We start from the raw sequence: 17,393 nt of genomic DNA on the forward strand, positions 1-17,393 counted from the left end.
AATGAATGAATGAACTAGCCCCTCCACCACCACCCATCCACTCATCCACTTACATCCCCTTATTATGGACTTGTTGTCAGTCACTAGTCACGTACATCCATTAACTTATCAGCGCACACTTGGAACAGCAACAGTTGTCATTGATAAGTGAACATTGTACTACAACTTTGCAATGCATTGACAACGTTTATGTACTTGCTACCATTCATGACGACAAAGCTGTCATTACCTCCATGTTTGTATGTAATTCCGAGAACAGGTCGGTAACCTGTTTGATAAGCAAATCTCGCTGATAGACTAAGATTTAGTGGTCATCGGCGGTCCGCGCATTATATGATGTGGAAAAACGAGTATAATGCTTTTACAGCTCCTCTCTTCTTGAAACATTCAAAACCAAAAAACCGCTACTTGTAAGCTATAGCATGACTTAATTTTTTGCCCGTGATCGTTAACTAACCATATTACATATAGACCAATGACTATCCTCGGAATTCATGACTACATGCGACGCGAGCATCTGATTGATACCGATGTCAACATTCTACAATACATTCAACAACAACAAATCAATGTGCTTGTAATCGACTTTTGTGCCGAGTTTTTCGAGACTCTTAAAGAAACTATTGCAATCCCAGTCTTTCGTGAACTGCTTCAAGGGAGGAGAAACGTTGAGCAACATGCTCAAGCAGTCGCGGATCGTGTCAATGACTTTGTTGATGCAGTAATTGAACGACTAGAAAGACTGCAGGAACAAACTGGCGGAGATAGGATTATTATCCTCGTCATTGATGGGGAGCGACTCTATGCCAAAAACGACACGCACAGAAATCGAAATCAAAAACGCCGGGACGCCTATCATCAAGCACTGAAACGGGTACCAGATACTCTCTCTGACCGTATGCTCAGGCGTTTTGCCTACAAATGGATCACTTTTACCGACGCTATCAAGGAAGCTATGACAAATGCATTGAATGGACGTCAAGTCGGCCAATTTAATGTGGAACTATTTGATGTACACAATCCACAAAGACAACCAGGGGTGTATTACTTTACTGCCCAATTTGAAGCTGATCCCATTGTCGTACATGTTGCCAAGTTGTACCACGATCAAGTGAAGGCTATTATCTCAAAAGATGGTGATCTTTTTGCTTACCATGAGGGACCGAATGACATCTCCGTATGTACAACTGAGCATAAGTGATGTAATTCAACTAGTGTGCTAAAGACTTTGCTACTGTAGCGTATAACCAAATTTGACTGGAATCTTGGTGATCGCTTTGGCCAAGGGCAAGTTACATCCAAAGCACGCTTGCTACAGCAACTTGGGTATCAGAATCTGGACGCTCCTGGGGTCAAGGATAGGGTAAGTCTCATACATATGACATAGGTACATAGCTAAGTTACTGACATAATACAATTGCATGATAGGCGGAAACTGAATTCGCTGTCATAGCAGCAACAAGTGGCAATGACTATGCCACCAACGAGCGAAGAGTTGGCTTCGCCACTATTATCAGATACATGCAACAATTACGACCCAATTTCGCTGAAGATATCGATGCAATCGGGATCCTTTATGTTCTCATTAGCAAGATAGCCATGGAGAAAGGATTTCAAGAACTAGATGGCCGTGTGGTGTTGCGGTTTCAAATAGCTCTTTACCAGTTTTGTCGTCCCCGCTTACCAAGTCCTGCATTGGGAGAGATAAGATTTACTCCACCGCAAGCAGAAGGAGCCCTTTGGAACGAAATCTGGATTTACGGAGGCCCTGTTCCTGCACGTGATCATGTACAGAATCCTGGATCCCGGTATACTCCTCTACGACGTGACAATGATTATTTCGATATTGATATCGATAACACTGAACAAGAGAGGATTGACCCACCACCACCAGCACAAGAATCAAAGCGTCCAAAGAAGCAAATAAGAATTCACAAGAAGGCGTTCCAGAAAAAAGAGTTTCCAGATGAACAATCTTTCAGGCATCCAAACAATGAGGGAGGAAGCCAAGGAACGTATTCGTATCGTTCAAGGGGAATCGTTACAGCCCAAGCCGGATTGTATTCTTCGGTGCTGGCTGCAAGGAAGAGGACACGACGGGTATCCAAAGGTGTGGTAGCAAAGGAAACATTCTATGACCAAGACGACGAGACGGCGATTCGCCAAGCTGGTCTTGTTACACACGTGATAAGAAACATCGCACGAGACATGTCGTATATGCGTTATGCTGCCTTGCACATGGCCAATGTTGCTATACGCATTGCAAACCTCCATCTGGATCAGCAACATAAAAACAAGTTTAATGCGCTTTTTTTCGACAAGCAAAGCGCAAATCTTTGGCGTGATTTCTTGATCTGTGCTGCAAAGTATGATCCCAATGAGAGGGTGTACCGGGCGAAGGCTTTACAAGCTCAAGGAATGGAATATCACGAAGGACACTTTGATTTACTCAATGAGGATGGATCCCTAAACAACGACAAAGCATTCTTGAAAGCTTACCGAGATGATACATCTTTCCTGGCATTACACAACAATATGGTCAAGCTGGGTTTTGCTCGAAACGTTTTAATGGTGGCTAGAAAGATATGGCACCATCAGCTTGGACAGATGTTGGATAACGCGCCTGTTTATTCTTACATGAGCCTTGCTGTTACTGAAACAGCCAACAATCTTGACGAGGTTTTCCGCGCCAATACCATAAGGAATTTCAAAAGTCGATACGTGGTGTATTTAACCCAAAGGGTGAAGCAAGAAGCTCAAGGTCCCGTGGGGTGGCCGAATACGACAGAATGTGTTCAAGCATTAGTTAACGCTGTCAACAACAACCAACCAATACAAGGAATAGCGATTGCTGAGGATCTTGTGCAGGCAATTGGAGATTTCGTGGAGAAGATGCGTATATATTATGCAGATGAGAATCGGCATTTTAATGTCGACACTTGCCGACTTGAGCTTGTGAGAAAATCGACGTCTCCAGATCATTGGCCCGAAGATATCAACAATTTGGTGAAATACCTATTCAATGCTATATGGGACACTCCTCTATATGATGGCGAAGAAACAACCGAGAATGACGAGCAACAAGACACGACGAACATGGCTCAGATGGTGCAAGGCCTTCCAATTCCCCTACAACAAGGAATTCAAGGGTTCATAGACCATGAACGCGAGGTAATGAAAGCTTGGAGATGTCATAACGCATATTAACCATGTCATTAGGTAATCGCTCCATATGTTGGTGGATTAAATTTAAGACAATGCCTTGGTTTACCCGCCAATGAAACTGCTGCTGAAGGAAGCAATGTTATCCCTAGTGGTGATGATGAAGAAATAATCTTCGATCTTGATGATGCGGAGTTGGAGCTAGAAGATTCATTCTTTGGTCGTGTCCAATCGAAAAATGGTGGACCGCTGCTAGGCTTGTCTGCAAGAATGCTTGAAGAATGCGCTGGTTTAATGACTTTTCCGTTGGCTCCTTTACAACAATTTGGTCAAGTACACATACCGATCAACCACTCCTTCGTCGAGAAAGAGCTTTTACGTCATTTCGATATCTTCTCGCGCTCATACATTGATGAGAAGGATGCCAACCTGCAACAATTGCGAGGAGAATTTGAAGTCCAACCAAATGCACCACTACAAAATCAGATTAACGAGCTGCAAGATGGTAATACGTCAGGTCATGTGAATTTCTCTGTATTGACATCTTCGTTTTCAATTTATTAGAAATAATCCTCTTGAATCAGGACGTCAACCAGTTGAAACGCGCTTCATCAGCGAATCTTTTCGATGAGCTATACGACATCAAACATTGTGGAACTGTTATCAGCATGAATGGAAACGTCAACAGGGTCAGTCTATCAAACCGCAATTATTTAAGGTGGTTAAACCAGAAAATACCGGAGCACGATGATGTCCACCAAAACACGAAACGCCGGTTTACTGCGCGCCCATACTTTACCACGAATGGCATAACAGTATCCGCGATATATGTTGACTGGCAGAAAGGGAAAAGAGACGATATGAGCGCAAGATATTTGAAGGAGATACGGCGTACAACCCGAGAGCATCTTGTCCATGACTTTCATCCACTACCAACCACGGATCCTGACCTAAGCATCCATTACCAAGGGGTTGTAGGCCTAGACTTTGGTGAAGTCTGCGCCGTTGCAAGCGTGTTTCGTCCAACAGATTCAACATTACCTGGATCTCAGCTTGTAGTGAAGCGAAATTTTCTGTACGGCAAGACAGCAGCTTTGGTTCTATGGCTGGAAAAAAGAAAGCGAAGGTCGGATCAAGATATATTGGGGATTGAACAGCAGCTTTCGGTTGGATCAACACATGGGACATTAGCCGACTACCACATTTACTTACAAGCCTTGAAAGAACACAACAGAGGGAAGAGACTGATGGAGTTCTATTCCCATCCATCAGTTTTAAGGCGAAACTGGAGCAACAAGATGTCGCAACAATCCGCCCTCGATAAGACATGTAGCTTGATAATAAATCAAGCTGCACAAGCTCGTGAAGAAGTTGATACTCGCCCTCTGGTGTTTGCTTTCGGAATGGATGGTTTGAGTGAAAAAGCAAGAAAAGGTCAACCTTCTCCTATGGATCACAAAGTTTCAAGAGCCTTATATCGCAAGATTCGCCAGCTCAACGCGCGACGCCGAAGACCTATGAGACATGCGTTAACACGTGTTGATGAATACAAGACATCGAAAACCTGTTGCAGATGCATCAAGAGTAGAGGAGTGCTACCGGTGAATGAGAACGTTGAATATTTAGGGCGTCCTCCAAGGATTGGTGATGCAAGATCAAGAGTTGACAATTCAGGACAATTCAGGACGTTCAGAGTTGTTCGCTGCAATACCTGCAATCGTATATTCCATCGTGATGGAAACGCGGCTGAGAACATGTGTACGATAGCACGCTATTATCTTAGATACAATAGAAGGCAAGCCCGCTTCATAAGACCTTCTAGAGTCCATCAACCTGCTCCATAACATGTTGATAATGCATCAGGAACCTCCAAATAAAGAAGCTTTACTGTTGTTAGATACATGGCTATTCAATGAACCTGTAACTTTTCCTTCTATGTAATCCATTGTATGTAAAGTGGTCGAATGAACATCAAAATAGGCTGACAAGTGCTGTATTGTACGGATTCATGAGTTGGATATCATTGATCTCGTCTCTATGCTGCTAACTTTTGTAGGGAGGTCGTAATAGCCGTCAGTTCAACAGTGGGGTTAATATCACTGCTGTGATAATATGATCTCATTTCACCGTGAAGAACCCAAGATTCAATACCGTAAATCATCCACATACATCCATGTTGCGATTTATTAGATTGCAATGGTATGTATATATAATCTGGGAGTATACGATCTAAGCTATAAGCAATAACAGGAGTACAATGAATCAAATGCAGCTGCAGCAGGCGAGAGCAACAAAGAAAAATGCTCCTTCTTCGCCTTCTACATTTCGCAAAGGTAAGTCCAACTCCATTCACTCTATAAGACACACACTAACTCCATCTACCTTTTAAAGAGCATTCACTATGGCCATTCCCTTCAATACACGGTGTCAATGGTGGACATGGCACGCGTTGGTTGGCTTTACAATGGCGCTTCTTTACAGTTATATCTGTCAAACAAGTACACGCGATCTACCCTTGACACGACCTCCATTTATACAACACGTACGTCCAAGCGATGCACTTGCTTTATCGTTTACGTTTGACGTGTTTATGTTTGACGATCTAACTCTTTAGATCTATTGTAGCTTGCTGTTCTCTCTTATGAGTATATCACGTCAGCAACAAACAACAATGCTATATGTCTCTTTGGTGCTATCAAGATTTATCTATCGCTCAAGGCATTCGTCGTCAAGTATCACTCTCTTCCTTTGGCGATTGATTGGTATGCATGATGTTGGATCTATAAATCAAGACTGGCTGATTAACGAGTCTCACAGGGAAACAGCAGCAGCACATACTCGATCGGATGAATACCAGGTTATTTGCAGCAATAATGGTATTGGGAATACCTAGAGGTAAAGTGCACCATGCAGGGATTGGCTGAATTCAAGTGAACTTACCGAACGCCATACAGTGGCAGAGTCTCCTTCGGCGATACTATTATGATCAATCAGCAAGTCAAGAGTGTCACTGTACTGTACTCTCCTGGGGAATTTTGTGCCCGGAAACAGTGTGACTCAAGGTGCGATGGCAAGGCCAATTTAAAAAGGCATCCACTGTGCACACGGCCTCCATCCAAGTACGGCTATTGATTTCCTTGCCTACAGAGAGAAGGTGGATATCTCTTATGATGCGCAATTTCAGGATCCATGAGCGTATGGTACATATGGTGGCATTCCTTGGTGTCGCAGGTTGATTATCGTATTGTCTTCGGATGATGTATTTGGTTGCAATTCCTTGTGATCACCATGGTTCAGGTCTGTATGATCATGATCCTTTGGAGACCTTTGCTGAAACGCTTACCATTATCTAGAGGGACATTGCAGAGAGCTGCTTGTCTTTTGGCGCTTTGAAGTTTACAGGATCACAGCTATGGTTGCTAAGTATTATTGGATGCTCTCGAAAACTTCGTTTACTATGTATCTTTTATAGGTGAATCATGTCAGCAATGAGGAAGGGCGTCTATCTCGTGTCATCTTTGTTTCATTTCTGGTGGTTGGTTACCAAGCAACGGACGATTTCTCTGGAGACTGTCAGCCAATGCAAGTCTTTTGTGAGTGAATTGTATCAGCAACAAGCAACAGCATCCATATCGTTGGTGTCATTTCATGCTTTATCCCATCATCTGGTGGTTCTCGCTATCGGCAATTCGGTGGCACCCTGCAAACAAGGTCTCTTATCGATTGATCACGTCAGCAGCAAGGAGCAACTTGTATATCTTTGGTGTCAACAAGCTTTCCATCTCTTGGTGGTTTCTAATTATTGGCAATGGCTGCTATTACACGTCTCTTATGGATGGATCATGTCACCAACAAGCAGTGAGAGCCAACGTCGACACCTTCCGTGGTATCAAGGTCACCTATGTATCTCTCCACCAAGGTTGTCGTCAATCCTTTGATGTTTATCATGCTACGCATGTGTGTTATCGGTGGATGCTATCAGCAACAAGCAAGACGCAGCAATGAGCAGCAGAGTCCATGTCTTTAGTTTCAGCAGCATTACTCGGTATTCTGGTGATTCTTGGCATTGGCAAATCGCTTTCAAGAGCATTCAGCAGCTCACGTCTCGTATACAAGTTTCAAGGGCTGTCACGTGTATTCTTCCCACCTGTCCACAAGGTGCGTTCCAACACGTCTTTACATTGTACCTTTTGGGTAAGTTGATCAGAAACGCGTATGTGATGATGTGCTTGTTATCTCATATCACGTATATGATAGGTTGAGCATGTTGGATGATGACATTTCTGGCCAGCAAGAAGACAGTGGTTTGAAAAAAGTGGCACATTGTATCACTGGTATGTATGGCATTAGGAGCACAAAAGAAGCATTGTCAATTAACGAGTCTTACATGGAAACAACAGTGACACGACATCGATAGCATAGAGTTACAGTTGTCTCAAGCAAACATACATATCTTTGGTGCCATCAAGCTTTATTGGATCATCTGTTCTGCTCTTCTCAAGTATGGCTCCTCCTTTGATTTGCCTTTGACTATCAAGGTTTGGCATTTGTTGGATTCTTTATAGCATCAAGCAAGCAACCTTTGGTATATCAATAAGACATTCGATCATTTTATAGTTCCTGTCGTATTCTGAGCATGTAATCACTATCGTCTCTCACACTTGCACGATTGCATCACATCCCAACAAATAAACTTTGTCTTCTTTTTCTTTTATTGAGTCTCACGGACACCTACGTTACCGATCTCGCTACATCTCTCATATCACTCACACACACACTCATCTTCTCTCCATATATCACAGTGATGATAATGCTTGACAACAGTATATAAAATCTGGCACCCAATGATGTGGTATATCGGCTACCCAAAATAGCTCGTATAACAAAAACAACTCAACAAAGCGGATGCTTCCTTTTGCGGAAAAATCCTTGCATATCCAACATTAATGCATCATTGTCATTACTTTCATCTCACACCCAGCCTTTTCATACAGTGGTGCGCGGATCTGCTGTATTCGTCATTGTTGTGTAAATAGGACCGGTTAAGACACATATCGTGTTGATATGTAATAGTCCCATAGTCATACAAAGGTCAAGCATAAAAGCATATATGTGCTATTCACAGGTGTTGAGTCATTTTAGCCCCTTTTACATGTCGTTTATCATATGATCAATCTGTGATAAATGATGCTTACCGTTTATGAGTCATATATGATGTTCGAGCCCTTCTTTACTTGTTCGCGTTACCATTATGAGTTACCGCCAACACAAATAACCCCTTTTTATCCCTGCATCATGACGATTTATCCTTTGACATTGAAGCACTGCAATAGCGATTGGTTGGATGATCACGAACGACTGGGTACATGTTGCTGTATGAAACTTAGAATCAATCGATTCTACTGGTTTCTCTGCTAATATGGTCATTAGCCGTGCTTTAGATAATCGAGATCTTCTAAGAAGTTTGTATACAAATAAGGTGGCAACACTTTCAAGTTATTAAAAGTACCATGTTGGATGCCTAAAGGTCAGATGATCGTAAACAATCCGCTGCATGTGTTCTCGATATGATGCATCCATTCCTTCGCTGTCAGTTTCTTTACTAATATAGTCAAAATCCGTGTTTTAGAGCATCATGGTCTTGTTCTAAGATGTCTTTATGCAATCGATAAACATGTATGCAGTTCTTATTTCCATCACATCCATGGCATTCCTTTTCTAGTAAACCCTAAAGTACTATATTTGGTGACGACATTTGTACCCATCTATCAACCCCTTACACCCCCTTTATGTGGATTGTGCTGAAGCAAAAACGTGTGTCGTTTTGTGTATAAAAGCCCATGATATGTTGGGTCCTTTTTATCTTTACAATGCTCCCATCAACACAAACCACTCGATTGGTGTCTTTCCCTTTTCTCTTGGCTTTTGTTGTCTGGTGGTGTCCAAGCTTGTCCTGTGGCGGTGCCCCTCCCCTTCCCGACACAGTATTAAGGGTCCTGTCGTGCTGCTCCTTCAGACCTTTGCTCCAAATTTTCTCGTACAACGCCAGACTTGTCCACCTGGCGGGGCGCCTCGCGTCCAGTATCTTAAGGTAAGTCAATGATGAAGGATTGAATGTATTACGAATACTAACATCATCTGACTATAACCAATCCAATCCTTTGGCAATATTCCATCTCTCCTCTTGTTGGTGCTTCTCTTATTGGCTTTCTTTCCCTTACTTTCCTTTCCTTGCTATCCCATTTCTTTGTAAACTACTCTATTACTTCTCGTTGCCACCATATTTGTGTATTACTCTATTTTTTTAATTATATAAAGATACGTAAAGCAAGTCTAAAACTGTGGCTATGCTACACGCTATCATTGCTTCTCTTGTTGTTGTTGGGATTCTCTCAATTCTCGACTGCCGGCATTCTTCGAATTGGCTTGAAAGCATGCTCGAAAGCGCTTCATTTCCTCTGCGCATAATCGCCAATCCTTCTTGTCATAAAAGCAGAGCTGTAAATCTTCGTTCTCTTGGGCACAGCCTGTGCGTTCAATGCGTGCATTGTAAGGGTCGTCTTCCTCCTCGTCAGGTCGATTCGACATTGGGTTATGTGTGTGTGTGGTCACAACAAAAAGAAAAAGGAAATGAAGGATGCAGCACGGCATTAATCCCTCTCTCGCTCTTAGGCTGCTGCTGACTTTTTTCACACGTGATGTCAATGTTCGCTTTTATGCAACTTGTACCACCACTTTATGGATAAATGTATGAAACATGCTATTTACAAAGTATAATGAGGGTCGCCATTGATCAAAGCATAGGCAGCAGCAGCAGTAGCATCTTCTTCTTCTACACGCGATTTCTTCTTTTCTCTTACAAGCTCGAACGCATAATCCATGGCTGATTCCCATCGAAGACGAGCATACGACACGGTATGTTTGAACTCTTCATCATTGTTGCCATTGCTCCAAAACCATGGTATATCGGGTGGCAAGAGACGAATGAGTATACCTGCAGGAATGGAAAGTGATCCAATGGCCACGGTGCAAATCCACTGGTTCATGCTCAATGGGACCGTCTTGAAAGCCAAACCACCATATTGAATGATCAAGCATTGCCCAACAATCACAAAGGCTTGGATAGCCAAGAACAAATAGTCATGTGCAATGCCACGTAGAATGTTGAGTTGATCGTCAATGCGTCTACACAAATAAAATGCTGCATTAGCCCCTGCTGCTTTTGTTGTTGTTATTGTATTGTTGCTGCTTTACCTGCAATTGAGCTCATTGAACACTTGCATGAATACAAAGACATTGAAAACCATGGTGCGTAACACCTTTCGATCTTGGCTGAGTGAGCTATCAAGTCCAAAGATGGCGGGTCCATGATACATAAGAAGCAAATTGATAGCAATTTGGAACGTGGCCTGGCCAAGAATCATGCGCGTCATACGCCAATTAATCAATCCAGAATGCTTGCAAAGTGGCTTTCGTTTCACCAGCTCGTCTGATAAGGGTTCAGTGGCCAATGCCAAGGCAGCAAATGTGTCCATAATCATGTTGACCCACAGCAATTGCACGGCGCTAAGGATGCTTTCAGATGTCTCGGATGCAGTTGCACTCACAAAGGATAACACCACAGCAGCAATATTGACCGTCAACTGAAAGGTTAAAAACTTGCGTACACCATCATTGACAGCACGTCCCCATTTTAACGCTTGAAGGATTGAATTAAAGTTGTCATCCATAAGGATAATATCAGACGCTTCTTTGGCAACTTCGGTGCCCGTAACGCCCATAGCAAATCCCACATTCGCCAACTTTAGAGCAGGCCCATCGTTGCAGCCATCACCTACAATTGCCACGACTTCATCAAGTTGCTGCAATCGAGTAACGACAAGTGTCTTTTGGGATACACGTACACATATGAGATGTTTGTGTCAAGCGATGTTGTTATAAGCTTACCTTATCAATGGGCGAAGAACGAGCCAAAACTTGAAGTCGAGGGATGATACGGAATTGGTCATCAATACTAAGAGCACGGAATTCAGGACCTGTCATGGCAATGCCACCCACTGTCAGGATGCCACTTTCTTTTGCAATAGCCTTGGCCGTCTCAATATTGTCTCCTGTGATCTGCAGGTGGTGTCAACAATAAACAAAGCACATGAAATGACATCCTTCATACCATGCGTATGAATACACCAGCACGTTGAAAGGCTTGTACTGATTCAATGACACCTTCACGTAATGGATCTTGGATTCCAACAATACCCAATAACACCAAGTCCTCAAGTGGGGGATCATCAGTATGAAAACCTACTCCTTGGTCAATCCTCTTCAAGTGACACGCTGTAATGCATTAAATACCTTGATACGTCTTCTTGTTCACATCACGGTAAGCTAATGCCAAAGTACGAAGAGATCGTTGGGAGTATTGATTCACAAGAAGCTGGTATTGGGTACGTGTTTCTTCTGATAATGGCTGAATCTTGCCACGTGCATCGATGTAATGAGAGCAAAGCTGGACAATTGTTTCAGCAGCACCTGTTACCTAGGCGTGTTTATGATACATGATACCAAAGATGAATGTTTGCCATTATCCTACTATACCTTTGGTGTATACGCGGTACTCGTTTCGTGTAGAGGAAACAACATTGCATTCTCTCATTTGAATCACCGTTGTCATGCTCTTGGCTTCTGAATTGAAAGGATAGACCCCCATAATTTTGCTTGAAGCTCTGCAATGATCCAATGTATAAGTACAATGGGTGTCTCGTATTCATTAATCAATTCACTTGCCTGATTTCTTGATAGCTGTATCCCAAGCGTTTAATAAATTCCAGCATGGCAGACTCGGTAGTGGATCCCACATAGTTGCCATCTTTTCCTTCAAACGCCGTTGAGTTGAGTGCAATCCCTTCCACAGCCAACTCCAACGCTACAGGGTGAACGTTGTAACGCCAAGCGCCAAATTCAATACGATTGGTAAAATGAAGCTCGGCAAGAGCCGCACTGACAACCGTCATCCTATTTTCGGTGAGTGTGCCGGTCTTGTCGGAGCACGCAGCTGTTGCATTGCCCATCGTTTCACTATCATTCACCGGTAATAAGTTCCATATTTGAAAATGATTGAACAACGCCCTGTGACCCAAGATCTTACCATGCTGACAGGTGTCGTACGAGATTATTGTCCTTTAACATTTCCGTTGTTGCGAATGCCAAAGCAAGGGTCACTGCCATAGGCAATCCTTCAGGTACCTACATAAAATCCACCACCATTATTAGTAATCATCCTGTCGTCATGGCAACAGGCATTCATCTACTTACAGCGACGACAATGACGGTGATGGCTTGAATGACAATACCCACTAGCTCTGTCAGCAGTTCGCGTGTTGAGAGCCAATGGTCTTGGAGAATACTGAGCACAAGGAGCTTCACGAGAAGAACACTATAGGAAGGGTGGAGGAGGGAAAGCACATGCATTAGTGGTGGTGGTGGTGACAACATAAACAAAGCATCACATTGTCATACCCAAACATCAAGCCAGCTGCTGCGAACCCGAATTTTGCAATTTGGTCTGCCAATACGTTCAACTTGAGTTGTAATGGCGTGTGCTCGGTTTGTGCATCTCGAAGTAGCTGTTATCAATGCCATCAGGTGGTTGCTAGGATACAACAGGTTATTTGTACTTACTGCCATGGCTCGCCCATAGAAGCTGTTTTCCCCGACGGCAATCACCACCACCTGAAATGCATGATGATGAGATGTATATATTACCCAAACAAACAAAAAGATCCGCCGATCCGCGCACTCTCTTTTGATGTTACCTTTGCAACGCCTTGTAGGATTTTAGATCCACTCAAAATGATACAGTCATCGATCGCGTTCTTTTTGACATGACAAGACTCGCCAGTCGCGGTAGATTCGTCACACCGGAGATTATGGCTAAAAGGCAAAAGAAGGGTGTTTGTGTAAGGAGATGGTGGATACCTACATCCATCATGGCCATTTTTTGACATACCCTTCAATGTAAATACAATCGACGGTAACCATATCGCCCGGTTCAAGAAACAAAACATCCCCCACAACCACCTCATGGATTTGTATTTGTTGGGAGATACCACCACGTAGAATCTATAATGTTTGTGTACCTAGGTTAATATATAGGCTTGGGATCAAAGGTGACACGAGAGCGCATTGGAGCAAAAAAAAAAGTGCGTATGTAGATAGATGTACATGCCTTGACTGGCCGATCCTCTTTCTTGGCTGTCAGCTTTCGGAATTGTTTGTTTTTCTCGTAGTCATTGATCGCATCTTACAACAACATTCATGTGAACAAAGAAAGTTCTATAATGTGTGTTTCCCACCCGCCCATATTGCTTACTTGTTATCACAACCACAGCTACTGCCACAATGATCGCGACACCATCCACCCTAAATATTGGATCTTGGTGTTTGTGTTTGATTTTTTTTCAAAAGCTACTCATTTCCCACTTACCATCCTACTTTAGGTTCATCTACAGGGTGATTGATCGAGTGATCTTCCCAAATGCCCACCACAAGGGATACCAGAGATGCGATAGATAGCATGACTACGTATGTGTACATGCATAATAAGCAACCTTGGGTTTCATTCAAGGATCAAGGAGACGTTACGTACTGAGGGTTTGATCATTGTAAGCAGCCCATATCAGAGATAGGATCGTTTGTTCCGGAACACTGGGCATTTCATTGTATCCAAAGGCTTCCTTTCGCTCAATGAACGGTTGTCGTTTTTTATCAGGGTCATTGTTGTTGTGGTGGTGTATCCCATAATGAGGATCAAAAGATTCGTCAGGTGCCAATCCCACGGTTGGATCCACTTTTAATGCTTGACAAATGCCCATCATGCCGCCTAATTCAATCAACAATTTCGGATTATGATTGTCATCCACAAGCGAGCAAAGCTGGTCGATGGTGACACCGAAATGTTTTTTGGTGGATGGTGTTGATGACTCGTGTTGCAATAACGGGGTGCCACTGCTAATCATGCTGCGTATGCTGTGTGCTATATATACAAGTGAAAAGAGAGCAACAAATAAAAAAAGGAGAGAGAGAGAGGAAGAAAGGAAAAGAAGAGAGGGAAATAATAAGAGTAGTAGTTCCCGGGTAATCTAACGACCCTTCTTCAAAACAGGAACGTTTCATGTCAATCGGTTACACGAATGGTAAATCAGCCTTAAGCACATGGGACGCTAGTTAAGATGCATTTATTATCTACAAGGAAAAATCATGTTACAAGATAGCATGTTGAGAATACAAAAGGGATCGAATCTTGTAATAGTCAGGTGATAAGAGGCCTTCGACAAGTAATTGACCTGTGCCCGTTTTTCGTACAGCCACTCGATCATTGCATACGAGAACACCTTCGCCTTTGAATTCAGCCGAAATGCCTTCATTTTGTAGTATCCGCTTGAATTCACTCAATCGAATGTCTCCCACAAATACGGATGGCTCCCACTTGGATGGTTTTTCTGATGTATCAACGTCCAGCGATGGTGTGGTAGAATCGGATGGGAAATGAATACGTCCAGAGACACGCGCAAGCTCGTAATCATCCAGCTATGGATTGGGGATGTTAGTATCATTTCCTACCATCATAACAATAATGTACATACTTTGGAGAATTGAAGCGAGCTCACAAGTGCATCCGTCAGCTTCACACGATAAATGTTGGTGGCAGCAGATACATTAAGGACTTCGCCAATGGATGGTGTAAAGACTTCTTTGGTGAAATGATCCATGTTGCGACATGCTTGTGCCAGTTCTTGAGTAGGACCTTGTAAGCCGTGTACGATAATCTACATTGTTGAACAAGTAAGCGACATGCCATACTCACTCTCAACTTCTTGGGTCACTTACCAGCTTACGAGGAGCAATTTGTGGTAAAATGGTTTTCATTGATCTGCCATCCGATAAGCCCTCCAAATCCACATAGCGTAGCTGACAATCAATCGACACATCTTCTTCGTTTGTGATATACTTCATAGGCTGCTCCACTTTGCCAGGTAATAATGGCTCATCAATTGCCATGGGATCGTTTTTGGAAAAGTTGGCACCTGCTTCCTTGTTCTTTTCTGCATCCTCAAGTTGCATACGATCCAAATCAGATGCCTTTAGATAGTGCTCAGGCTGAATCGCTTCACCGTAATCATCGATCTTTTTACGGCGTTCGAGGTAAGGAAACATGCGATAGCTTTGTGCTTGCTTGAAGAAACCACCTGATCGCCCTTGATCACGCACGTATAAATCAAATTGACCTCCCAATAATAAATCTTCCATGGCATCATCCGCTTCATCCATATCTGATTCATCAGATTCGTCTTCTTCCATAATGGTCTTGGATCGAGCAATCATGGCAGCATGTGCAGCATCCCTCTCAGCCTTTTCGCGTTGTCGTTGTTCAAATTCAGCCAATTCTTCACCTTCAAGTGGTACACGTCGATACACCGTCAAATGTAAAGATGCATGATAATCAATGGATGGCTTAATGGGTTCTCTTTGGCTGCGTTGTTGTTCTTCTGGAATAAGTACATTGGTGCGGGTGTTCCATTCATCGTAGAGTTGTCGAGCCAATGAGCCAGGTGAGGAGCGATCCGTTAAGATCAGGGTATTCTTGGTATTTGCTGTATCGGCTGATTCATCGCTATGGCCCATCCAACGTAGGAATAAGTCACGTGCAAAACCCGTTTCTAAGCTCGTGTTGCTTGCAATCACCACTTTGGGTCCGGCATAATTATCCAAATCCTCCAACTTGTGACACAATCGCAAATACTTAAAGTCAAATGGATTCTCACGCGTTTGTGAAAAGTGCTGTGTAAGGTCGTCTCCCATCCATTCAAGCATACTTTTGGCGAAGTGTACAGTGTGATAGCTGGTGTTGGTGACCATGATCAATGGATAATTCAGGTGCTTTTGAATCCAATGTTGATCGAGCAAGTAGGATAATTCGAGAACACGTGCTGAGGAATCGGTAGGAAGGAGAACAGAGCCTCCTGCACTTAATGTGCTAGAAATAGTGTCTAATGTGATTCGTTAGTTACCTATAGCTTGAGATGATGATGTATTGATCCATACCAAATAAAGCAGCGTATCGTTCCTTTCGTGGTGGATGAACCACTGCTGCATTAAGAGCATCCGTAATCATCAATGAAGGGCGCGTAAGTGCATCAAGGACCATCCCGTTTGAATGAAGTACTGTGCCATCCAAATGACTATGGTTTGCCAACAAATGAGTCCTATGTCCACCTTGTACACCATCGGCACTTTTACCTTTCTTTTCGATGATTGAAATCCACGGCATAAACGATCTCGTCGGTGTCCTGTTTGATCTTCCAAATGGTACCACCAATCGTGTGTGCTGCAGCATAGGCGGTAATGGTGATGCCCTGACATTTGCCTAACGACGACAATCCATGTATGTGAGACACCAGGGACATCCATTGACACGATATGCATCTTCTTACCAGATAAAGCGTAAGGCTGTGAATAACGCAAGGATGTGATCTTTTCAAATGCTTCATCAATGCTTTCAAGTGAAAACGTCTTGAATTCCATCTCGTTGGTTTTGGATTGATGCAAGTCGTACATGCACATTTTGCCCATATTGACGACCGGAAGAGTTGCATAGACTGGACAAGTCATACCAAGTTGACTTCGTGCATAAGGTAACGCTCCAAGGTGGTTAAGGTCGCAATGGGAGATCAAGACCGCGTCGATTTGCTTGGCAACTCTAATGGTAGAGTAAACTCGTCAGCATTGTTATGGAATGGGCGTGTAGGATCATACTTTTTCAGATTCGCCAAATCATCTGTATCGAAGGTATCCGACCAACCACAATCCAAGAGGATCTTGACCTCATCGATTTCAAGCAAGTAGCATAATGGGTTCTCGTTCTTGGCACCGGATATCGGCGTGAACTTGATATAGCTTGTCATAGAAGGGCAGTGTCGGTGAAGAAGAAAGAAAACGGGATGTCAACCAAGAGAAAGAGAGGAGAGGAAGAAAGCGGAGTAGTGGTGGTCACAGCATAACATTCACAACCTCTTGAACCATTACTTGAATGCAATGATCAATGTATTGGAGTGGCAATCGCTTAATTGATCAATAGGGATTCTCTAATAGGATTGTAGATACTCTAATAGCGCGTCTTTATGATCCATTTGTTCATACACAGGTGTACCTTTATTCAAGGTTATACTTTTATA

The 17,393-nt window shown here is 43.1% G+C and overlaps 6 protein-coding genes across 6 annotated transcripts; 3 read left to right on the plus strand and 3 right to left on the minus strand.

Annotated features, from left to right (window-relative positions):
* Positions 1 to 475: 475 nt before the first annotated feature.
* On the plus strand, positions 476 to 5,006 carry O0I10_007010 (uncharacterized protein; the record flags this gene model as incomplete). Its single annotated transcript, XM_058487030.1, has 5 exons — positions 476 to 1,177; positions 1,241 to 1,363; positions 1,429 to 3,171; positions 3,220 to 3,667; positions 3,727 to 5,006. 5 exons carry the CDS (start codon positions 476 to 478, stop codon positions 5,004 to 5,006), a joined length of 4,296 nt encoding a protein of 1,431 aa, XP_058342107.1.
* Positions 5,007 to 5,601: 595 nt separating this feature from the next.
* On the plus strand, positions 5,602 to 6,055 carry O0I10_007011 (uncharacterized protein; the record flags this gene model as incomplete). Its single annotated transcript, XM_058487031.1, has 3 exons — positions 5,602 to 5,733; positions 5,788 to 5,924; positions 5,980 to 6,055. 3 exons carry the CDS (start codon positions 5,602 to 5,604, stop codon positions 6,053 to 6,055), a joined length of 345 nt encoding a protein of 114 aa, XP_058342108.1.
* Positions 6,056 to 7,163: 1,108 nt separating this feature from the next.
* On the plus strand, positions 7,164 to 7,579 carry O0I10_007012 (uncharacterized protein; the record flags this gene model as incomplete). Its single annotated transcript, XM_058487032.1, has 2 exons — positions 7,164 to 7,375; positions 7,420 to 7,579. The coding sequence occupies 2 exons, from the start codon at positions 7,164 to 7,166 to the stop codon at positions 7,577 to 7,579; spliced, it is 372 nt and encodes a 123-aa protein (XP_058342109.1).
* Positions 7,580 to 9,522: 1,943 nt separating this feature from the next.
* On the minus strand, positions 9,523 to 9,750 carry O0I10_007013 (uncharacterized protein; the record flags this gene model as incomplete). Its single annotated transcript, XM_058487033.1, has 1 exon — positions 9,523 to 9,750. The coding sequence occupies one exon, from the start codon at positions 9,748 to 9,750 to the stop codon at positions 9,523 to 9,525; it is 228 nt and encodes a 75-aa protein (XP_058342110.1).
* A 176-nt stretch (positions 9,751 to 9,926) lies between these two features.
* O0I10_007014 (calcium-translocating P-type ATPase, PMCA-type) lies at positions 9,927 to 14,177 on the minus strand (the record flags this gene model as incomplete). Its single annotated transcript, XM_058487034.1, has 17 exons — positions 9,927 to 10,347; positions 10,417 to 11,048; positions 11,110 to 11,280; positions 11,333 to 11,463; positions 11,515 to 11,691; positions 11,758 to 11,885; positions 11,947 to 12,237; positions 12,308 to 12,405; positions 12,475 to 12,595; positions 12,679 to 12,785; positions 12,841 to 12,891; positions 12,975 to 13,092; positions 13,169 to 13,281; positions 13,388 to 13,461; positions 13,532 to 13,581; positions 13,646 to 13,739; positions 13,808 to 14,177. The coding sequence occupies 17 exons, from the start codon at positions 14,175 to 14,177 to the stop codon at positions 9,927 to 9,929; spliced, it is 3,147 nt and encodes a 1,048-aa protein (XP_058342111.1).
* A 244-nt stretch (positions 14,178 to 14,421) lies between these two features.
* Positions 14,422 to 17,123, minus strand: O0I10_007015 (uncharacterized protein; the record flags this gene model as incomplete). The annotated part of the gene is made up of 7 exons (XM_058487035.1): positions 14,422 to 14,748; positions 14,805 to 14,987; positions 15,049 to 16,208; positions 16,264 to 16,400; positions 16,459 to 16,585; positions 16,653 to 16,918; positions 16,975 to 17,123. 7 exons carry the CDS (start codon positions 17,121 to 17,123, stop codon positions 14,422 to 14,424), a joined length of 2,349 nt encoding a protein of 782 aa, XP_058342112.1.
* Positions 17,124 to 17,393: the final 270 nt, after the last annotated feature.

Source organism: Lichtheimia ornata (assembly GCF_029851405.1).
Source record: "Lichtheimia ornata isolate CBS 291.66 chromosome Unknown scaffold00033, whole genome shotgun sequence".
In the NCBI taxonomy this organism is placed as follows: domain Eukaryota; kingdom Fungi; phylum Mucoromycota; class Mucoromycetes; order Mucorales; family Lichtheimiaceae; genus Lichtheimia; species Lichtheimia ornata.